General features: G+C 37.4%; 1 protein-coding gene across 5 annotated transcripts in view; it reads right to left on the bottom strand.

Moving 5' to 3' along the window:
- Positions 1 to 24,015, bottom strand: part of TMEM117 (transmembrane protein 117) — a 219,052-nt gene that overhangs the window by 110,658 nt on the left and 84,379 nt on the right. For all 5 annotated transcript variants that reach the window (XM_064508074.1, XM_064508076.1, XM_064508082.1 and 2 more), the window contains exon 4: positions 6,105 to 6,204. In XM_064508074.1, coding sequence (XP_064364144.1) covers positions 6,105 to 6,204 — 100 coding nt within the window. The remainder of the gene's footprint in view (positions 1 to 6,104; positions 6,205 to 24,015) is intronic.

The following is a 24,015-nucleotide window of genomic DNA, read 5'->3' as shown; positions in this document are numbered from 1 at the left end:
TTTCAGCAACATGAGTTTTTATAGCATCAGGGTTACTACTTTGAACATGCACTAACAACACATACACATCCTGAGACAAAAACAAAGAGGTAAATCAACCTAATTTTTGCCTAGTGGCAATGAATCATTCCTCTAGGATATTGAAGTAGACAGTCATGTCTCAGAGGAAATGAGGACAAGAATAATGTTCTGCCTTAATAGACACATGAGAAACACTTCAAGATCATTTAATATCTGGTTCTCCTATTGTACAGGTAATTTCTGGTTTTCAGGATCACAATGGCAACAAAACAGTCAAACGTAAGTATCTCCAAATACTGCTAAAATTCTTGCCAGCGGAGTATGCGAGCCATCAAAAATGGCTTAATGGGCTTAATCCATTCTTATTACCAAAACGGATAAAGAATAAAGCAGAAAGACCATAGTCTACAGGTACTGGATATCTATCAGAAGATAACATCAAGCTACGGGTTTATTAAAGTATAATATAGGTGCTCCATTACTTCACCCTACACGGTATAGTATATTAAAGCTTTATGTTGCAGATTTGTAGGGGAAGGACACAGAAGCATTTACAAGGTCAAAATGAAGAGCTAAGCAAGTGCACAACATTTACTGCTGTTGAACGTTTCTATGCAAAACTATAGCAAATATATTCCCTGCCTGCAAGGTAGGGAAGGAGCAAGGCCAAGAAGGCATCAGATTCAAAGTAAGACTTAAGCAGATGTAGGTGTCTGTGTCCAAAATTATGATTTAAAAAAAAATACTCAGAATCATGTAACTATATAAATAACAAAAAACTGTTAAGAGCCTCCCTGCTCAGCCTAAAAGATCCATAGACTATGGACTATACTAATAAAGCACTGTAGTTATGCCTTAATTCTGTATTATAGCTAATTATATGTCTTACAGTTATTTTTTTCAGAAAAGAGAGGTTATACATCAGTGGCTAGAGTACTCCGAAACGTGTAATTCATGCACACATTCAGAATATAGGTCCCACCACAAGGAAATCAGACACATTTCTGTCTTCAGGGTAACTTCAACAGTCATGCTCAGGCCCTGTTGCCCCCTGTGCTTTGTTCAGGAATATAGAAAACAGAATGTTCCTTCATTTTTGCTCACCTGCACAATGTGAGCCATTGTGCCTGCAACCTGGCCACAAGATGAAGGGGTTTTGAGGGAAAAAGAAAGAAACAGTGAATGAAAATGAGGGAAAATGAACATACTAAGTTTTACTGCTTGGAAAAAAGCTCTGTCTTTTACTGACAAGCCACATGAGGATGGCCACAAACTGTTCTACATATTCATAGTTTCCCAGTTGGGACTCAGAGTCTTCTATGCAAACAGCACTTTCAGGACCACCCAATATTGTTTGGCTACTTCTATAATGGCAGCATGAAACACTGAGGCTGTGAATGGAGTGCTAAATGGCTCGCTCAGTAAGTATCAGGAATGAAGATATTTCACAATATGATTACTGAATGAGGTCAACAAAGCACCAAAAGATAAGGGATCTCTCCTTATCTTTTAAGATCTTCCAAAAGATAAGGGAGATGTGGTTGAAACAGCCTAACCTGAATTTCCTGTAAGGCTTTAGACAAATCGTTCATTAAAGAATTCTATGGAAACCCAATAGCCAGAGCTTTAGGTCTTTATGTTGATAAATAACTGGTTAAAAGACAGCAAATGGAAGGTATGTAGGTTAGACAGACAGCTCCTGCAATGGAGGGAGGTCATCAGAGGAGTTCCACAAGGATTTGTGCACTGCATGCAGCTGTTCATCATATTCCCAAGCAACTGAGTACAAAGGGTGAACAGTGAGGTGAGAAAGCTTTATAATGATCTTAAGTTATTCGTAGTAATAAAGATGATGGCAGACTGTGAAGAACTGAGGAAGGCCCTTATGGGAAAAACTCCTTGGCCAAAAAACTGGCAGATGAAATTCAATGTAGATGAATGTAAATTGTGGCACAGGAGAAAAAACAATTCTAGCTTCATATATATAAAATGATGACCCCTGAGCTGACCGTTATAGCCTAGGAGCAAGATCTTGAAGTTATGACAGACAATACCACGAAAACTTCATCTTAGTATTCCATATTATCGAAAAAACCCAAAATGTTAAGAGTTACTAGGAAAGGAACAGAAAATCAGAGAACATCATTATATCACTATAAAACCCATAGTTCATTCACACCTTGAATACTGGAGGAGGCTCTGGGTATACTCTGCCCTCTATAGCAATGCTCAATACCATCCACTCCTGAAGGCATACTCTTGAGCATTCCTCACCTCACATGCTCAGGACTGGGCCCCTCACAAAAATATATCTGCAGCTGTTCGTTCATTTTTACAGATATGGTCAGGAGTCTACCTAAAACTAATCATCAGAAATTTTGCCCTGGAATCAGTTCCTTCTTCAGCCTGCTCACATCCTCCCAGAAGAAGGTCCTAATTGCCAATTTATAGGCTTGTCTGGGTGAAATCCAACCTTTTTTCAAAGCTATCCTACTGTGCCAAATCTTGTGGTTTCTGTCTCAAAAGCATTCTTCATGAGAACAGAATGCACATTTTATGAGTGCAGGAGAGCATGTCAAGGCAGGTGCAAAATATACTTCCCTGGCTGCAAAGATGAAAAAGTGTAGAGAGATCGTGTTTTGAACTCATTCCCCTTTTCACAGTCTTATTTAGAACATCTAACACTTCCTACAGACTTCAGAAAGGATGATTACTAGTCCTAGAAACTCCTATCTGGAGGTACAAAGGAAGAAGCTCCTTCCCACACTCATTCCCTGTGCAGCTACAGTGCGGCCCCATTTCTGTTACACACAATGGGAAGAATATCACTGATTATACCAGGAATTCAGTGACAACCTGTCGCCAAACTGGCCAGTGAGCTAAGACATGGTCATTGGAGTGCCTCATTTCTGCCTTTTAAATTCAAAACAAAGCACAATCCAAAACATATTTTCCCATTTCAAGTACTTTCCTGATTTAATAAACCTCTTCTTGCTGTACTAGGCCAGTATTATTTTCTACTGAATGTAGAAAACTTAATCCCATCTGTTTTGCTTTATCCTTGCTTACTTCCAAAGTTCCCAATTAAATGGAGAATAAGATCTTAATTCCAGCATGGTTCAAATATATTGAAGTAAAGGCAACATCCACTTTTTCATCTTCTGCTTTATAGTGTAAGGATGGGTGACTTCTTTGTAGAAACTTCTTAAACATTGGAAAATATAACCACTGCAGTGAATGTGAAAATGTGTAAAGGTTCCATATGGCTTTTTCTTTTCCCAAACAGGATTGGAGACTTCATAATAAGCAAGAATCCCAGAGATGATTCAATTCACTTTGATGTCACTTCCATTCTGGGTTTTGTACGCAGCAAGTCAAGCAAATTCAAATACTATAAACATCATGATAAAGTATTTTCATATAGAATAGGATTGTTGAAGTTAGGGAAGGATGAAGCCACTTCACAGTGATCTAAGTTACCAAGTTATGTGACTATATGACCCAAACACTCAGGCTCTGTGGGAGGTCTGCATCAAGGCATGTACTGTCTGCTCTCCTCTGCTACTAATACCCCCCTGCCTGACATTTCTGCTTTTCTTCATGTCTTTTTTTTATTTCTCTCTGCTCTGCTCCCACCTTCATCTTTCTTCTTTTTCTGAGTAGTCCAGCAGACACAAGCAGGTGAGATACAGTTTTGAAGAGGACCTGGGCTGCGAGCAGCAGTAATTGATGGGATGGGGGAAGGTATTTGTTGGTGCTGGAGGGAGAACTGGCTGGGTGTGGGATCCTATATTCAAAAGAACAGGGAAGAAGAGCAGTAAAGGTAATATTGGTGAGAAGATATGTGTGGGAGGAGAGGAGCAATAGCAGGCATGATCTCTGTCAATCCCTATCCAGAGCCTCTTAAAACTTCACTGAGTTTCCTAACTCCCTCCTCTGCAACCACCATGCCTCTTAATTCCCTTCCTGCATCCTAAGCATTTCCTAAAACCCACTGATCTTCCTAGCCCATGCCCTATGCTCTTCCTAAAAACTAACAGAATGAGCCTAGTTTACAACCAACCTCCCCTTCCAAATCTGCCCCTGCCAAAACCCAGTCTCCCCCCAGTTCTTTAGTGACAACCCCATCCACCGCCGGAACTTGCTATGGCACAATCCAGTTTTGCCTCCATTGCTGAGAGAACCTGAGAGGACTCTGAATACATGGAAGGGGATCAGGATTCTAATATCCCTTGAACTCAGCAATTTCCATATCACTTGAAGACTTATGTGCTTTATATAGTGCTGCATGTTTCATTGGGACAATTCTTTTCCAAGGAGCTGAAGAAAAGAGGAACTGGGAAATTGGAATGTTTCCTAATGCAGTGAGACCAATACAAAATCTATCGTTGGAGCCCTAAGTCACATATGTGTGATGAACATGACCCCTCTCAATTCAGTTTAGCTCATCAATCACCTTTTCTCATATATTTGTATAAAGCCGTGGAAGCCCATAAAAAAAGGATGAAGCTAATGGTATTTAGAAGTAGCCATGAATTTTACTACTGATTTGCTAGAAATCCACATTAATTGATAACATCAGTCATTGCACCAATTCTACAAAGCCCATACTGTAAGCTTGTTTGGACAGATAATTTGCTATGTACTCAATTTTCATGGCCACCATTTCACAGCACGTAATTTGTCTCGGAGAAGCCACTGACACATAGTGCATGATATGCTGAAAAAATCCTTGATGTTCTTTACTTTTCCTTGTCTGTTGTACAGTAAGCTCCAAATATAAAATAACATGGAGGATAAATTGAGAGAAACTCAAATGACTTTTCTGAGATTATTCCTATAGTCTTACAATCTTGTAGTCATTCCTACGATAGATATTCCTACTATACATAGTACGTATACTACTATTCCTACAGTATATTCTCCTAATGCATACCACAATCCTGAAATTCATCCACCTTGACTTGTTTCTTTGTCTACACTGAGACTGCTGCAGTCACTGGCCACATTTTACAAATGCTGAGATTTTTTTCCATTTGTGCGAATGTGATATGTGATAAACATTCACTATCAGGTAATGTTCTCTGTGTTAATGAATTCTTCCAAAATTATGTTGATTATTTTGAGTTAACAAACTGAGGTGTCACTGAATCATTAGAAAAAAAAATAGAGATTAATTTAAACCAATTCTGTAATCTTAAAAATCATGGACTACTTCTTTCCCCAATTCAAATTAACGTCCTACTGACTTCAGCTACTAATGTCACAGTCATAACTGTTAAAATTCTTACCTACATTAATCATAAAAATCTAATCTTACTAAAAAAAAATAAAAATGCATTCACTTTTCATTACTTTGTATTTAAAAAATGCTTTTCCTTAACAATCAAAACACATTTGCATATACTTCATTTTGTTCGTGGTTAGCTGACATTTTCTGTTTATCTTTGACTACATAGATCTTTGGATTGCCAGTATTTCAGGAGAGTGCCTTTGTAAGGACTATAATTCAAGTGAAAAGCAGCTTCATGAAAACACTTAATCTTTTGTAAAAGTTTATTCTAAAATCCTAAATTAGAGACAATCTGATAGTTTCACTTCAAACAGGCTATATTCAGATTCTGGGATGTAACTGGCTTTCCTTCTTTCATCTCCATCTTTCTTGATTACATCATTCAGATAATTTTTCTTCTTTTCTCCTTTTCACTAGACATGTTTCACTTGAGTCATTACTCTGTTTCATTATATGTCAAGTCCTGACATTAGTTCATAAAAAAGAAAGGACACAGTCCTGTCCTCACAGAAGTCAATGGAAAAGCTCCCACTCACAGCAGAAGGAACAAAGTTGTACTCTGATTCATTTTAACTGAAACTCTCCTGCACTCCCAACTAATTACACATCCTACCATTATGCCACCTTGCCTTTGTTAACTCTCTACATATCTGGGTTGAAACACTGGTGTTACTCCAAGACACTCAGGCTTCTCCCTCCTCTTCTCCTCCCACCCCCTCTCTCCCTTGAAACCAACAAACACATTCCTTTTGTTTTTCTTCATTAAATGTAATAGTATTATATTTCTTACCATCCATGCTGTGACGAAATCCCCCATCCAGGTCCCCACTGCAGCTACCTTCATAAAATTTTCATTCCTGATGCCCATGAAGTCTGTTATAATGTATGCACTGTGGAAACAAGAATGCAGACTGTAAGCTACACACGTTTGCTTGATTCAGTTATAGAGAATTTACTTTAGCGACAAAATTTATGATTAACTGTGAAAAATTTCCCATTTCTTGCATAATCACTTGTTCTGCTAGATCTAAGTGTTGACATAGTACTGAACCTGGATGGGTCAATTCCAATTAGAACTGGAAAAGCAAATCTGATTTTACAACCCATGTCCATTTTGAAGGGGCTAAAATGAAGACAGTCAAAGGCTTTAGAATTATCTAGAAATATAAACTATTTTACATTTTTTAACTCTTCCTGAATACAAATGGAATTTCAGCATTCACTGAATCGGTGAATTTTCAAAATCTTTATGAACAAAAATGAAGATCTTTAACTTTTCTTTATAAACATAATTGAGCCACTTGACTTTTAACTCTACCAGTTATACAACCACGTTTTTTAACACAACGTTGCAGGCAAGCTTTGCAGAATTTTAGTGAGAAGCTGCTGTTTCTTGTTTTATGCATTATAATTTCATATATATATTTTACTTAAATCCAAGGGAAGCATCTCCACTCTGCTTAAATAGTATATAGGTAGGATTTAAAACATCATGCAGTAATCTGACCTTTACTCTGAAGTTCAGTATGATGCTATAAGGACAATTTAGGAGCTAAATTTACTTGTGCTGGATTAACATTCTTTTGAGCAAAAGGCATAGCTTTTAATATATTCATTTCCTTTGCTAAAGGCCTTTTAATGTTTTTAGGAAGACATCATCCTCCTCAAGAGCTAGCACACTGAATAATGGTATTCCTTATATTTTAATTTCTCAAGTGGAATCTGTGTTTTGAAGACACAGATTTCACAGCCTGTAAATACAGTTTATATAATGTTATGCATATTTAAGGATGTATACAACTGACCCAGCTGCATGTAACAACTTCCTTGAACAGTGTATTATCCATTATTCAAATCTTACCATTATTATGTACCCAATGTTATCATGCCTAGGAGCAACTGGATCAGTGCGAGTTGGTCCCACTGTCTTCAGCAGTCCTATTAAAACCTAAAGATTTTGTCAAGATACAGGATCTTGCTGGCACAAATCCATGCATAGTACTATATCACTGCTTAGAAGCAATTTAATATGTTTTGGAGCAGAAAGTATCAATGTCAACGGATGGTTTCATAACAGATGTATAAAAGTGCATACGCTAATTGCTCTTTTGATTATACACATTTGGTGACCTTTTAGCTAATATGTCACTAATGAAAACATTTATTTTTTAATCATTTGAATAGCAGATAAATGCTGGCTTAGATTTTCTGTTGGAATTAGAACAAAAACATTTTTTCCAAGCTATTTTTAATTATGTTCCATGTAGTTAATATGATAATTAATACTCTAAATTTGTTCAGTTGTAAACACGGATTTAGGAACACAAGAATGGCTATTCTGGGTCAGTGCAAAGTCTGTATGTTCCAAAGTCTCGTCTCCAAAAGAGAGCAACAGCAGATACCAAGGGAAAGCTGTAAAAGCAGGCAAGCATACACCTCTTAGATACCCTCTCCCAGCTTCTTTATAGCTGGGAAACATTTGGAAATCCCTTTTTCCTGCATGTTGTATGCATGCATTCTTGCAGTACCTGTGAAGGTCAGACTGCATTCCTTGAGCATATGTATCATGAACAAAAAAGGCACAACATGGGTGTCAGTTTTAAGAACTGGCCCCCAAAAGCAGCTTGGTATCTTATAATTTTCATTAGTGTGAAACAGATGCAAAAACCTACAGAGAGGTGACTGATCACTACAAGCAGGCATTCGCAAGTCAAAGAGATATCAAACGAGACATAAATTTTTTAAAATTAAAACTGAAATTCTCCATGTAGTCACTTGTTTTTTTATGAATGGTAAGTATCTCAAGGTTTGCAACAAGATCACAAGAGCTGGATACAATATGCAAATATGTAGAAAGGCCTTGAAAGCATCAGGTCATCCTAACAGTCCTCTTTGAAATTTGAAAGATGAACGTCTGAAACATTACAGCATCCAAGAAGCCTAGTATAAATTGTGCATCGTATTCTATAACTAATTAATGCCTAAATTAAATATGCAAATTGTGACAGACCTTCAGTTAAAATAACACAGTATTATGAAGGAACTATTAAGAACATCATCTGCACATACTTTAAGTGCCTTTACTGATTAAAATACAATTACTACTTTTTATAGAACATGGGAAATATTTTTAGTGCTGTCATTACATTGTTAGAAATAGTAATGAAATTCACTACTGTTTAATTAACTATTAGCATAACATTCTGCATCTTAGGCTCTCTGCAGGATTATTTTCATTTCAAAATACGAAGAGTAATTCTGTGTTTTTGAAAATGAGCATTTTTGGCTTCAAAAGTAAGTTTCAGAAGTAAAATTAATTCTATCACACAAAAATCCCCAGTTTGAAAGCTACTATACTTTCAAGCTTTAGCTAGTGATGACAGCTTTCTTCTTTAACCCGTTACTCTACTTCACATCAAAGACTCATGTCCACACCTTGCAGAAGGGCTAATAGCTGTTGGGCTCCAGTTAAATTTCATAGTCAGTCTGGGTTTTATGTAGTTTGTCAAAAGGCTTCTGTTTGCTTTGGCATATTTAAATCCTGTAGCAAGGCACATTCACAACGCATGAGAACCCCAAGCTACAAAAACATTCTGAGTAGAAAAATACAGCAGTTGAAGCTCATAACAGAGTAAAAACCTCTTCAGAAACATAGAGGACAACTGAATAATTAAAGGCTGAGGAGTCAATACTTGCAAACACTATAGGTAAAGGACAAGTTTATGATTGAGATTTGACAGTAAAACTGGAAGCTGCCAAGCAAAGGAAATTGCTCTTTCCAGGCTAAAAACCAAGACTCTGACGCAATAGCATACAACAGAGGAACCAAAGACAAGAAACCTGAAGTAGAAAGAAACATAGTTCTAAAACAGAGTCCAAAAATGACACCATAGGTTGCTGCCTATGTTCATCTTGTTGCAAAAGACAAGTTAATGACAAGGAACTGGAAAAAATGTATGAACACTGTGTTAAATCACTCTTCTGGACTTAGCAGCAGAGTGTGCACAGCACAGACGAAGAGTAAAACAAGTGCTATCCCAGAGAAATTTTTCAAAGAAAAGAAAATTTCAAAGATATTTCTTCAAAGAAGGGTGACATTTTAGCAGCTGACAAAATGACTAACAGCCTGAAAGCAAATGGAACACTTTTTTAAGTTGGATACAGATGTATGAGCCATTGCAATGCCACCAACACTATTACATGTACTGAAAGAAAGGTCACGGTTCAAACTCAAGGCTGAGGTGATGTCTTCCTGCCCATCACAGGAATTTAAAGGTGGGATTTAGCTTGAAGTTAGACACTTTAAGTGCAAGCAATGGATCCAACCTCCTAATGGAGCCCCAGAGCTTGATTCATCCTTACCCTAATGTAGACGTGCTGGATGAAGCAATCAGTTGCCTGACGTTGCTGTAGGACAGCTAACGCATCAAAACTTCTCATGTACCAAAAGCCATTGTGAAAGCTACGTGACTAAGTCATTCTCGGTGCTGTGACATATCCTGGCCTTCAGTTGATAATCCCAGAGAGTATGGATCTTTTGTATGTCCTGTGACATATTTGACAGCCTAGACACATCTGATCTCCCTAGATCTATAAATGAAAGCTTACACACTTAAGGCACGATTCAGTTGCCAAAGTGTATGCAACTAATGCCATTTTAGGCACCTCAATGCAAGGCCTTACCCTGCCTTCAGCTGGCCTTTTTACACACACTAGGGTATCTAAGGCACAGGGCTGGCATACAGAGTAGTAGTTGAAAGCTCTCCTGAAAGGTAAAAAGGACCAAATATTTCTTATTTTGCATGAGAAAAAGTCTGTACATGTCCTGCATTCTGATAAATGCTTTTCTGAAGCAGTTTTATTACCTGCTAAACTGCTAATTATCTATATTGAATTAATCTTCGTTGGTACACCTGACGAAGTGAAATGCCTTGACAATGGCCAACAGGTGTCAGCATGGGAGTTCATGCAGTCTGCAAAGAGATACTCACATAGACATGTCACCACAAACTTCCATTATTCTTAATTTAACACAGGCAGGGTGTCAAAATAACTGAAAACATACATAAAAGACTGCATATACAGTCCCTGATCCATACTTGGCACTCTAAAATGACAGAATGGCAAATGTTAACATTTTGCTCAGCTGAAAACCTATGCCTCTGCTGTTAGAAACTGAAGTCAGAGTCAGAGGGAATTTGAAGATGCACAGAGACAATAAAACTTGCCATCCTGTAAGCTGGCACCTCATACAGAAAAATGACATAATGCATAGCTACCTGCAAACAGCACAGAGAGCACAACAGCTAGGCCATATACTTACTAGCTGTCCCCCATGCATACTTTGGCAATGCAGGTGAAACTTTTTCTATGACACCAGAATGGAGAGAATTAAGAGCACCGAACCAGCTTTTGGCTTGACAAGGTGTCAAAGGGGTAACGGCCGTGGGAGGCTCAGAAGGCTAGTCTCCAAGAACGATATAACCAGAATTCAATAATGGCTTGACCACAGTGGGGGTCCCTTGAGACAGCTCGATGGCACAGTGCAAAACCTGAAACTGATGGATTGATGCTGTAACTGAACGCTGCTGGTTGGGAACTTGTGTAAACAAGTTTTTGAAATCAAGCAACAGAAATGTGATTCTGAAAGGCTCTGCTCATCAGCCTGTAGACTGCAGGGCTGCCTAATTCGCATGGGAGACTTGGCTTTTAAAGCTCCCAGTTCATTTAAAGTTCTGCTTCTAGGCATGTACAAGAGCAGCTCAGTCTCCACACAAATACGTAATTTAGCTTCTAGCTCACTTCCTATATTGATTGAGATCCATAAAGTGGTTATTCCTCCACTTGGCTTGCCTGCAGAGCTCCATCTGTGAAGTATTTTGTGAGCCCAACTACAAGACAAGGCCATTGAAAAATGCAGTAAATGGCATTTCTGTCTGTTAACATAGAAGACAAGAATGCACCAAACTTAACTGGCAGTGAACACACAAGATAAAATTCCTATTCCAAGGACCACTTGTTCAATCCCTTTCCAAGTCAGAAAACTGTCTCACTGTCAGACCCAATGAGAAAAGGTGAAGATTAACTCCTACTAGGACAGTAGCTTTGTGTGCATGACACTCCCCAAAAAGATGAGAAATGTGAGTTTCAACCTCCTTTAGGTGAAGGGGAATGGAAACTCTAACTTCCATGTCTTGTGTGAGTGCTCCAATTGCTGGATTAAAGAGGGAGCGCCCCTTTCCATCTTTCAAATATAAGAAATGAGTTCTCTTTCCTCTGGTTTTAGAGAAATGAAATGGATGCACTGGGCAGGACAGGTCTCTGGATTAGATCACAAGAACAGTCTTAATTAAGGTGCTTTTAACAAACTGCAACAGGATTTGAAACATATTCCTGTCCTAAGTCTATATCTTTTATTGAAAATTGCAGGAGTTCCTTGCTCACTGTGTAGGTTTTTATGGATCCTGTTTCAACATACCCAACAATCATCAAGCACTTGACACCCAATACAGAGTCTGGACTTCTCTTCAAGGACCAGGTAGGATTCATACAGACTAATGTTAGTCTAATGATGCTACTCTTCCTAGGTTATTTTCCTAATCAATGGATTTGAGAGCAATTCAGAGCAGGAGCCTAATTTCACTTACAGGCATCCCTGAAGGCCAACAGACAGAAATTTCTAAAGGATTTGCAAAAGGTAACTCAGAAAGCCAGGTCTACTGTCAGGGAAAACAAGAGTCTGCATCTCTGCTGGGAAAATCTCAAGGATCTGCAAACTTAAAAAAGCTGAAGATCTCCACTACGGCAGGAATCTAGCCTCCTTGGGCTAAAAATAAACTTTGTGAATATTACCACCTACTCCCAGTGGACTTAAATGATAAGATTTGCTACACCTACCTTTCTTTTTAGGCCTAACCGCAAATGACACACACAGAACCACAGAGCGAATCAGTGGCTGAGTTGTCAGTCCTCTGATCCAGAATGCTGTACTACCTCTACAGTGTCCACCTCAAAGCACTGCCTACAGATGTGATAGTCTGGCAAAAAGCACAAAAGATGCCTGACAAAAGAACTTGACAAATAACAGTTTCAATGGGGAAAACTCAACGCATTATTTAATACCTTCCATTTCAAAACCAGGAGAAAAATCTATGTTCTTAAAATGCAGGATGTATTTAAACTGCATCCTCTGCTTTTGATTTCTGAAATTTATTACATCCATGAGATACTGTATCCAAATTTTCGAGCATTTTTGCTCTTGTGCAAAGTGTATCATTAAATGTATATTCTGTTTAGTCAGACAGAAGAAAAAAAAGCTACAGAGTGCACTTAGCATTTCTCATCAGCAAAAAATGGTTACATTGCTCAGCCAAGGCCAGGTTGTCTGAAGAATTCCTAATGCTATTGTGTGGGCAGATGATCTCTTCATGTAAATATCCCTAGCACAGTCTTACCAAGCCCCACCACACACTCACACAAGCACAAGACACAAGCGCTGCGGCTGTATAAACAGTATGCAGCTGTTTATGTTTCCGCTTCAACTCTTTAACAACTAGTTAAGTTCCTTCACTGAAACAATTAAATAAAAGGTTCTCCTTTGATCTTTATTTACAGGCCTGTTTGACATTGATCTTTATTTACAGGCCTGTTTGACACTAAGGGAGAGGATTAAGGGATTTATTTACTGCTAAAAATAACAAATTGTTTATTGCAAATTGTTTTAGTGGACAATCAAGTTGAAAGAACTGTTTCACTTTTTAACATCTCTTTTAACAGGCTAGTAAAATTCTGTAGCTAACTCTGTATGACTGTACTATGAGCAAATGTCACGCAACATTAAAGTCACACACTATCTGATTCACTGCATTTGCTATATACTATGATACGGTGTTACAGTAAAACAGTCCATAATGCTAGCACAGTTGCTGAGGGACACAAATAGGACAGCTTGCCTTGGGCATATCCATTTTGAGGGTTTAAAGAGGATCTTGACTTATCATATTGTAATGCATTTTACAGACACACAGGTCTGAATCTCAGCCCTTTCCCTAAGCATCCGGAGAAGAACAGCAAGTGCTGTTCTTCAACAAGTTGTTAAACAGCAGGTTAAATTAAGCACACATACATTAAAGGAAAATGGCTGCCCAGAGTTTTAAAAATCCTACATTAAAAGAAATGTTTGAAACGATTTTTTTTCTTTTTACCTCTAACATGTTGTTATACGTTTTAGGTTTTCTTTATCTTAAAATACACATAATTTGTTCAGCAAGTGACATTTAAAAAATAGTTTCTAAAATCTGAAAATAACAGAAACTATGGAATATAAAAGGCAATGCTTTGGGGATGTTTAAGTTATTCTAGTTATTTAACGAGACACAGATATAACAAAACATTCCATTTTAAATAAAGATAATGTTACTTTGTTTTTAAACTTAACAAGATTGTAGCGAGAATGCATTTGAATTATTCTGCACAAGCTGAACTCCTCTGAGTGGGACATTGTTTACACACGAGTGTTCTTGATGTAGACATTTCATTGCAGCTAAGAAGGGGTAAGGACAGATATGCAGCAATATTCTCAGAACTGTCATTTGCAAGAAAAAACCCTTCAATTTAAAAAAAGAGAACTGTTCATATTGTTGCTAGTGTATAAACAAAATTAAATTATTTACTTGGAACTTAACAATGCAACATAAATATACTGGCCAAGTGCTTTGATAATGTTTAAAGTTTTTCTGAATTTCAGCATAACCTTTGTACTTTCTATCAGATTCAGTTTTAGGGATGGCAGAGAAGATTAACTCCATTATTATAATGCTGAATTAACTAGTAACTGCAGCATTATTACTTTTCACAAAGGGAAATTACAATTGGCAGGTAGTACAAATCAGTTCGAATGGATTTGTGAATAGCAGCCCAACTGGGCAAAAATATATTTTACCAAATTTCAGTAAAAACTCTTAACTATTACCAGGAAATGCAACTTATATATATATCAACCATATTTTAAAGTATCAAACCTCCCTGAACCACTGATGAACAGTTTTTAAAAATTAAAATAATTAAAAGCCAGACAACTGCACACAACATGTAATAAGTTAATGAACTGGAACTGGATAAGCAAAGAAATGCCTTCCCAGAATCTCTGTTGACAGATTTTCAGCAAACATAGCCAAAAATAATTCGATCTGGCTCTGCAAAAATTGTAAGCTTATAATGTAAATTAAACCTGTGAAAATGTATTACAATAAATCATTTTTAATAATCTGCTATAAACAGAGTAGACTTTTTTCCTTAGTTAATGATAATGTTTTAAGGCTTTATAAAGACTAATCTTAGTTTGAATTTCAAGAGTGAAGCAAGTACTGTGTGCCTTCTTTCAATGTTTTGTCTTCAGGAACCACTGATAACCTGCAGCTGGATGAGAAGTGGCCGAAGGACGGACCTTTCAGCAAGGCCTAATGGACTCCTGACGTTTCATCAAACACCAGAACACACTGTAAACCTAAGTATTTGTGACTGGAACAAGAGGAGATGCTTCACCACAGCAAATATTAGACAGACAGTCTTTGCTTTTAACTTAAATCAACCTCTTCAATGGGGTTTGAATTTGAGAAGTAATCTGAACTACACATGAACACAATCCACAAATGGATACCCATTTTTAAAGCAGTGGAGACTGACATATGACTCACCTTACAATTTGCATCACAATTATGTAAACCTGTGGGTATACTGGAAACTAAGAAGAGTATAACTGCTACGAGGAAGGCTACAAAGGTTTTGTGTAATACATCAGAACAGTGTGCTAAGTTTTAATTTTGACATTTTTGTTTCTAAAGTTTTGCTGTAGAGACATTTCAGAATATATGAAACAGAGAAGACATCCATTATAGGCTAGAAGCAGGTTTCCCCGACAGGTCTTAACTGACAGTTTCAGATCCATTCACATTACCTCTTACATAAGATACAAAGGCATCTGATTTGTTTTGTGTGCCTATAGTGCCAGTGTTACCGGTACCTCTGTCTCTTTCCTTACAGTTACTATGAGAAAAAAAATGGTCAAAAGATTTTTACCAACATGTTTATTATTATAAAATGCCAGGTCATGCAGACTGTGAAATCACTTGAAGGAAAATGTTTTTTGTAGTATGTTGGGAAAAAGTAAAAATTCTGAAAACATGAGCATATTTTCAAAATGCAAAACTTCCCAGTTCTCAAAGTGAAAATAATCTTGAGTTTTGGTTTCAAAATTTGAAATATTTAGCTTCAGGCTTTTTATCTATTTCTATGATCATATCCAGCTTTCTTTCTGAACTTGTATATCATAAGCACTTTCAAGATTTTAACTTCTTGTGCTGGTTCAGGACAGGAAATTCTTCAAACTCTCAAAGACTCTTGTGAGACAGAAAAAGTGCTTCATGCCCAACTCACTGCAAAGTAGCATTTATTGTGCAAGCTTTTTCTTCTCCCAGAAAAATGTATTTCTACCTCAAACTACAGTATAAAATAAGGTCAGAAACTCCTTTAGAGGATTCAGAGTTTAACTACAGATATGGAAACATTCATCCTGCAAGAGAAGTCAGGTAATCTGAAGCTCAATTACATCATGTACTATCAGAATCAATTTACCAATTTTCTACTTTCCATTTAGATACTTACTGTTTCACAAGAAACTTCTCATCTTATCTTATGAACCAAGTCCAGACCATTTGAGTAAAGCACCGATGGAGTGAGTAGACTGTGTAGGACCTGTAATGACTATTTTAAATTGGCCAAACTAATCTGGGACTTTATTTCATGATCATTAAACATATATTAAAAAATATTACATTAATTACATTAATAAAGTTAAGGTTGTAACTCTCTTGTAGAACAGGTGATTCAGCTAAATTGATTTTTTTTTCAAACAAGTATTTCTTTGAATTATTCTCTATAAAGACAAGTAATATTTGAAATGAGTCAGTCAGGAGCAAGACCAATTGGTGATAACATTCAAAACTGAATGGATGGTGGGGCAAAGTCCTGGTATTTTGCATTGTAGAAGAACAGATTTACTAAAAAGGAAGAGCGAGTATATAATACCTGCAGTGGACTTTGTGAGATGCTGGCAGAAGGAGTATAATGGAGGTTGGACTGTATGAAAGTTTGGTGATAAATGAAGATTTCTGAAGAAGTTATTAGAGTACTTTAAAAAAGGCAGCAAATAAGCAATCAGTAATAATTAAATAAAGCAGGTAAAATCACAGAAAAATGGATTTTTGCAAGGAACCTCAGAGGATGATCTGGAGCAACCCCTCCAACTAAACAGGGCCAACTCTGACATCAGATCAGGCCTTCTCAAGACCTTTTTTAAGTAAAGATAAATTGTTTAAAGATTATTTAAAATTACATTTATTTAAACTTACTTATTTAAGGCTAAAATCTTTATCAAACACGAAGCTTATCTAACTTAATGTCTGAACAAAATTTAAAGGGGTGCTAGGGGGTGAGTGCACTTTAGAACTGACTGCTCTGGTTTCTAGTTCAGAAGGTCCCTTTTCCCACAGAAAGACTTTGCCCACTTAGCACAAAGGCAGATAAGGTTTGGCACAAAATAACTCTATGCAAACAGCCAAGATCTTTTTCTCCCTATCCTGTCATTTGAGTACAATAAAATAAAATATATGCTGCTATACATCCACCTGAACTGTTTGGAGAAAGATGAGAGCACTTTTTTTCTTCACATTGTTACATAGCTTAGGATTTCTTAAATATACTGTACAAAATAAAACAAATGTAAGCATTTTACATTAAAAGAAATAAAGCAAAAGTCAACCATACACTGGCATATATTGCTTACGCAGAATAAAAGGGGGGGGTGGGTTTTGGCACTGAGAGACAGAACAAGTCAAAATAACAGGAGTAAGTTTAAATGAAAATGTAAACTCTGTCGCCTACAGGACTTGTGTGTTGTATATAAGCAAAGTCTAAAGAGAGTAGGGAAAAGGTCTTTGGAGAATCTTAATAGAAACAAATGTTTGTGTCTCTCTGCTTAGTTGACTTTATCATGAACACTAATGGCTCTTGCACTTGCTTTATGGAATTGCACTAGTAGGTGCTGGGATCCCTTGGTACTACTCCAAGTTAGTGAATGCTAAATCTGACAAGGACCACAGAGAGATAGACAATCAGCCAAGACCAGAGAAAATGAAATGCAATATGGGAAGCAGAATATTAACAAATATTTAAAAGGAGAAAGAAAGGTATAATGGCTGGAAAACTGGTCTGAGAAATTTGACTGAAGGGAAATGACAGAATAGGGATATGCAGAAAAACATAAATACATTTCAAGTACAAAATATTTCAAAAAGAAAGAAAGACCAGAGTCCAAAATGGAACAGACATGGTCACAATCCTCAAACGTTTCTAGAAAACGTGTTCATATTCAGCTGTACTTTGCTACTCCTTTTGTAAAGATTCAGCCATCTAGAATCTCAGCATTGCAGAGCAATTATCACTACAAGAGAAAAAACAGAAAGATGCTCTTCATCGGAGAAGCACTCGATGAAAATCTTAGTTTCAAACAAAGGAACAGGTCCCTGCTTTTTATAATGTTATTTTAGTGCTTACCTGCTTTGCTGTATAAGGGTATGTGCGGATAAGCAGAGACTAAAACTACAGTTCTTTCAAGGAATTGAAAGAGTATTGAAAGCTTGCAACATAACTACGCAATGGCACAGAACATTGTGCAGGGGTTTTATGAAGACCAAAAGTGGTATTAACATGTAACCCTTACTAGGCTCTTCAAAGAACCATCCCCACAAAAAGAATTCAGTCTGGAAAACCAGAGATTTACTCAGATGGAAGATCCATACTAAAGTAAGACAGAGCCAAAAATTAACCCTAAAGAACAACCTTCTGAAAGACTTTTGTTGCAAATACTTTGTTCTACAATGCCAAATTCTATAGTCTGCATATACATAGTCAATATTCTGACACGAAATCAAAATGAATTAGGACACTCTTGTATGAGAAAAAGTTATCTGAAGTTATTTGCTTTTGCAAAAGAACAAGAATATCTCACTGTTGTGTATATTTGGTCTCTGTTGAAGATGACTAGAATATCTCAGTCTTGCTGCCGTCCATAAAACCAGATGAGATACGGAAACTCTTGGAGTTGTTAAGAAATAATTTGCTAGCAGTCTCACAGGTACCTTTGAGAGGAAATGAAAGAAAAATGTGGCATGACAACTCAGAAACTGGTCTGAGGGTATGGCTGGCTTCTCTCATAATATAATAACAGCAGCAGATTGCAGAGCAGATGGAAAAGAACTAGACTTCAAGCAATATACAAATTGTGAAGATTGCTTCTTTACTGTATTACTTGAAATCAGTCTATAATGAACAACTGGCTCTAGGGCCAGTCATTCGACAAGAGCTGACATATAATCCAGGCAAAGAATTGCACTTGGAAAATGGAGGGAAGAAAAGAGCCTGTTCTTCAACTTATTGTCTGACAAAGCAAAGTAAACACCATGATCACGACTTGACCAACGAATGGCTGATATCATCTGAAAGAGTCCAGCACTGGATTTGCTATAAATTTGCCCTGTAGTATATATACTTGCTTTTATATTCTCTTATTGTCCTTGGCTAATCATCATTTAAGTAAAATTATCACAGAAATAAAAAGGGGCAAATTGGCAGAAGTTTTTTGAGGATCTGATCCTCAAATTAACATAACTCTACTGTAGACTGTCCACTAACAGTACAGCCTTCTTTTAATGACTTGAAAATGAATTTACAGTATACAGAAGTATGTGAGAACCACACACTGCTAATATTTGTTCAAACACTATCACTTGTACTACAAGTTTAACTCACACACAGAAAAGACACAAACTGTGGTGTAATCTTGAGCCTCAAAAAGAATATTATCCTAATTTTTCCCAAGCAAAGTACTAGCAAGTTGTCCAAAAATGTATATAGATGTGTATATTTGATACTCAGACACTAAACTTCTGACATTTTTGGCTACATTTTCAATGTCAGTTAGTTACTTGCAAATACTGGGATTCATCTCATCCAGCTTTAGATTTTTAAAAGAAGTCTTAATTTCAGCTAGTAATTCTAGGATTCCCTAATTTCTCTCCATAGTCAATGGAAAGTAATGAGCACTTTACAGTTGTGATTCATCTTACACATTGCACGATGAGATGAATCATATTCTGGACATTTGAATTCAGTTAAATGTAAAAGTAGTTGGTTAACTTTAAATTTTTCTTTATTGTATTCTTAAACTCTAAGATGTGATAAAATACAGGTGTTTATGTTTTAAGATTGGTATGGTTTAGATTATTAGCCTGAAGGCCAAGAGACACGGCTTCCATAAAATGTCCCTGTAAGTCTACACACATCCAAACTGCAACTAGAAACTGTGAGATACTAGGGGAAAATATACAGACAAGAGAAAATATCTTTCTAGATGAAAAAACAATGTTTCGTTTAGTCTTAACATTGAAAAATACTGTTCCACATAATGTGAAAAATTACATGCTAAAACATTATCTGTAAGAAATCTTAACAGGAATTACTAAACTGAAATTAAGATTTCACTAAAACAGTAAGTTAAGTCTAAAGCTGAACAGATTGTTAGCAGGTCAGATAAAGCCAGAAATAAATAAACTAGAGAGTTAATATTCTATCTTTGTCTGATGCTTATAATGGAAAACGTTTCAGAACATTACTGTTCAATGATAATCTCTTCCAGAAATAGTTTTATACTGTCTGAAAGTTATTGTCCCCATATTACTGACTGAAGTAAATAGTGTCATCAGCAAGAATGCCTTGAAAACTTTACACTGGATACCGGTAAAAGTTCAGGAACAATGTTAATGTATTTTATGTTGTGTTTCCTTAGTTTAGTTACTGATTTGGTAGGAGATTTTGTAATTAAACTGATATTCTACGATGATGAATGGAAGAAATAGAAAGCTGCTGGATGGCTCTGCAGAGTGATTATAAACCCTCTCTCTGCTCAGGAACAACCACTGTGAAGATTCACTCAGCTTCCCAAACATAGCTGAGGATGTGAGAATGATTAGAATATGTCTGCTCTGAAGCAAACAAGACAGAATGCAATTCTTCAACTAAACCATACCTTTTAAGCTTATACAAAAGTATTTTGTTATTTAAAAAAAAGACAGTAAATAAAATAAACAGCTCAGTCACTTTCAAGCAGTAATGGACACGCCACTAAAAAAGATGTAAGGCAGTAAAATGCTATGAGACCTAATCTACTGTGACTACTGGGCAAAGGTGAACTATGATTAAACTGCCATATTCCAGACTTTTAAATCTCATTTGTAACAAAGATTTAAAATACATCCCTTTTTTAAAATTTGTTTTTCGGAACAAAAAGGCTGTCTTTTACTAGCTGTAAGTCAGATATAATTAATGCCCACTTGGTGATTTTTCAAATGTTTGCACATTAGTATTTTATGATAGATCACAACATTAAGTCAGACATAGTACTGTACAATTCTTTTTGATCTATTAGGATCATGCTGACTTTCTAATTTCTAGTTAATGAAGTAAACAGAGTTCACAATTAATAAAGTATTGCTCTGATTTCAATTTAATACTTCTTTATATATTACTGAACCAGTACTTCAGAGATGAATCACAATTTACCTTGTATTGTGCAGAATGACTGGTAGGATTTTCAGAGACGCCCAGAACCTACCCTTATCTTTTTGAATTTTACTTTAATTTATTTAACTCTCAACTACACCCTCTTAAAATAAATATAATTAGAGATTTCAAAAATGTGATCTTCATTTGCTAACATCACTTATTTACAAAACCAATACCAACAGCTCTGTAAAACTCCATTTTCACATTTTGCTCAGCTCACCTTAACTCTAGATAAAAGTACTCTGTTCCTATTTATAAATCAACCTTATATCCACTTTCATTTACTATCTGGGAAGTTTATAACCTTTAGGTCTTCATTTCAACATTTATGAAGCAGAAACCTTCACAATATCAAATAATGAAGTTCATGATAAATGTATTGACTTAGTGAGAAATCTCAACATTAACAGGACAATGCAGATGATCTGCTAAAAAACTAAAACAGAAATATCCCCAGTTAGTCATGTTTGCAAGTTTATTTCCTGTAATGTTTAAAGAACCTTTTATTTTCTTCCTTTGAAGGCTCTTCAGTCAGTAGTCTGTCTCTCTGTGAACTGAAGTTCCATTTCTTGTTCTGTACTGCAATCAAAAACAAAATCCTCTGCCAAATCAGAGAAAAAGGAATGGCCTGTGACCCCGTCCCCTTTGATTTATTCATCGCACAGGCACATCGTGCATTACACTGAGTCACCACTTTGATTTCCCCAAAGGTTCCATCTCAGAGCTGGCAGGGGATCTGCCCCTTGCAGGAATCTAGTTTCACTTTTTCATGTCCCGTTTTCACATTTCCTGTTATACCAGAGGGTGGTCATTTGTCAGCACTTAAAGCTGACAGCATTTTTTTTCTTGCTGTACTGACTGAAATTGTTCTACAGGTGATTCTTTATTCCAAATAAGAAACAGACAAGTAATAGTACAAAAGAATTAATTTTACATTATTTTCACGTTTATACTTTTCATGGAAACACTGAATAGCTTAAGCTGGAAGGAACCTGTGAAGTTTACTAAATCCAATGTCCTGCTAAAGGCAGGGCTAACTTCATCATTAAATCAGGTTGCTTCATGTCAGCTGAGTTTTTAAAACCTCCAGGCATGGAGATTTTGCAGCTCCTCTAGGCAGCCTGTTCCAGTGTCTAACCGCCTGGCTCCTATACCCAGTTGGAACATCCCTTGCCGCAGCTTGTGACTGTTGCCTCTCATCCTAGCACTGTGTACCCTCCCGAACAGACGGGCCCCTTTTCTCTAAAACCTCCTGTTAGGTAGCTGAAGACAGCAATTACATACTCCTTACACTTTTCTTCTCCAGGGAGAAAAAACCTCTTCTCTCAGTCTCTCTTCATGTCAGGTACTGAGGAGCCCAAAACTGGAAAGAGTACTCCAGATACAGCCTCAGAAGTGCCACCCAGAAAGGAATAATCAATTCCCTCCTACCTGTTGGCTACACTCTTGCTAACACAGCCCAGTATGCAGTTAGATTTCATCACTGCAAGGACACAATGTTGACTTATGTTCAACATGTCCTGCATGTCCATTTTCTGCAAAGATGCTCTCCAGGCCCTGGGCCGCCAGGCAGTACTGCTGCATGGGATTATTCTGCTCCACGCACAGGGCTTCTGTGCATTTGTCTCTTGAATTCCACGAGTTATTCCAAGGTCTCTGTCACCTTATTCCTCCTGCTTGTCGCAGTCTCTCTGATGGCAGCTTTGCCCTCCAGCACATTGACCACTGCCCAGATTGCTCTTGGCTTTGGAGCTGGTGAGGGTAGTCTGTCCCCTTGACCAGGCTGCTGATTAAAATGTTAAACAGCGCTGGCCCCAGTACTGACACCTAAGGAATGCCACTCGCTACCAGCTACCAGTCAGACTTGGAATCATTCAGCAACCATTTGATCCCAACGGCCCAGGCAGTTTTTCAACTACCTTGTAGTCCCATCCAGTCCATACCTCCCTTATCTCACTAAAAGGATATCATAACAGGCTGTGTGGAAAGACTTGCTAAAGTCGAGATAAACAACATTCACTGCTTTCTCCTGCGTCTCTTGGTCAGTCATTACATCACAGAGGGCCATCAGATTGGTCAGGCATTATTTGCCCTTGGTAAATCCAAGTTATTCCCAATCACCTTCTTACCATTCATGTACTTGAAAATGGCTTCCAGGGCGGACACAGTCCTTAACCTCCCAAAGACTACGGTGAGGTTAATCAGTCTGTAATTCCCTAGGCCCTCTTTCTTGCTCTTTTGGCAGACAGATGTAATGTGTGCCTTTTACTAGCCAACAGGGACCTCCTCACTTGCCCTGACCTTGCAAAGATCACAGAGATCACAATGATATCATCAGCACTCTCAGCATTCTTGCATACATCTCATCCAGTCCCATGATCTTGTTACTTACTACATTGTTATATTGCTACTTAATACTTCTTACAGGTTGCAACTTACTTCAGTACAGCCTAACTTGATCATCTTTTACTAAAGGTTGTACTTCTTTATCCCCAAACTCTATTAGGTGCAGAGATGTGGGAGCAGATCCCACTGCTAAACACCAGTTCAAAGAAGACATTGATTCTGGGACCCAGAAAGCTTGCCAACAATTCAAAACTGAGAAGGTCACAGACCAGAAGGTTTGCTGCCATTCAGAGGGACCTCAACAGGCTGGAGAAATGAGACAACAGGAATCTTATGAAGTTCAGCAAAAGAAATGCAAAGTCCTGCACCTAGAAAGGAATAATGCCATGTACTAGCACAGGCCGGGGGCCAATTGGCTAGAAAACAGCTTTGCATAAAAAGATGTGGGGGTCCTGGTGGACAACAAGTTTAGCATGAGCAAGCAACATGTCTTTGCGGCAAAGAAGGCCGACAGCCTCCTGGGCTGCATTAGGAAGAGTGTCATCAACAGGTTGAGGGCGGTGTCCCTTTCCCTCTGCTTGGCAGTTTTGGAGCATGTGAAGTGCTAGGCCCAGTCCTGGGTCCCCAGTACAAGGAACAGACCTACTGAAGCAAGTACATCGAAGGGCCACGAAGAT

This window comes from Dromaius novaehollandiae, chromosome 1 (genome assembly GCF_036370855.1).
Source record: "Dromaius novaehollandiae isolate bDroNov1 chromosome 1, bDroNov1.hap1, whole genome shotgun sequence".
Classification (NCBI taxonomy): Eukaryota; Metazoa; Chordata; class Aves; order Casuariiformes; family Dromaiidae; genus Dromaius; species Dromaius novaehollandiae.
This window is presented reverse-complemented; position numbering and strand designations above follow the sequence as displayed.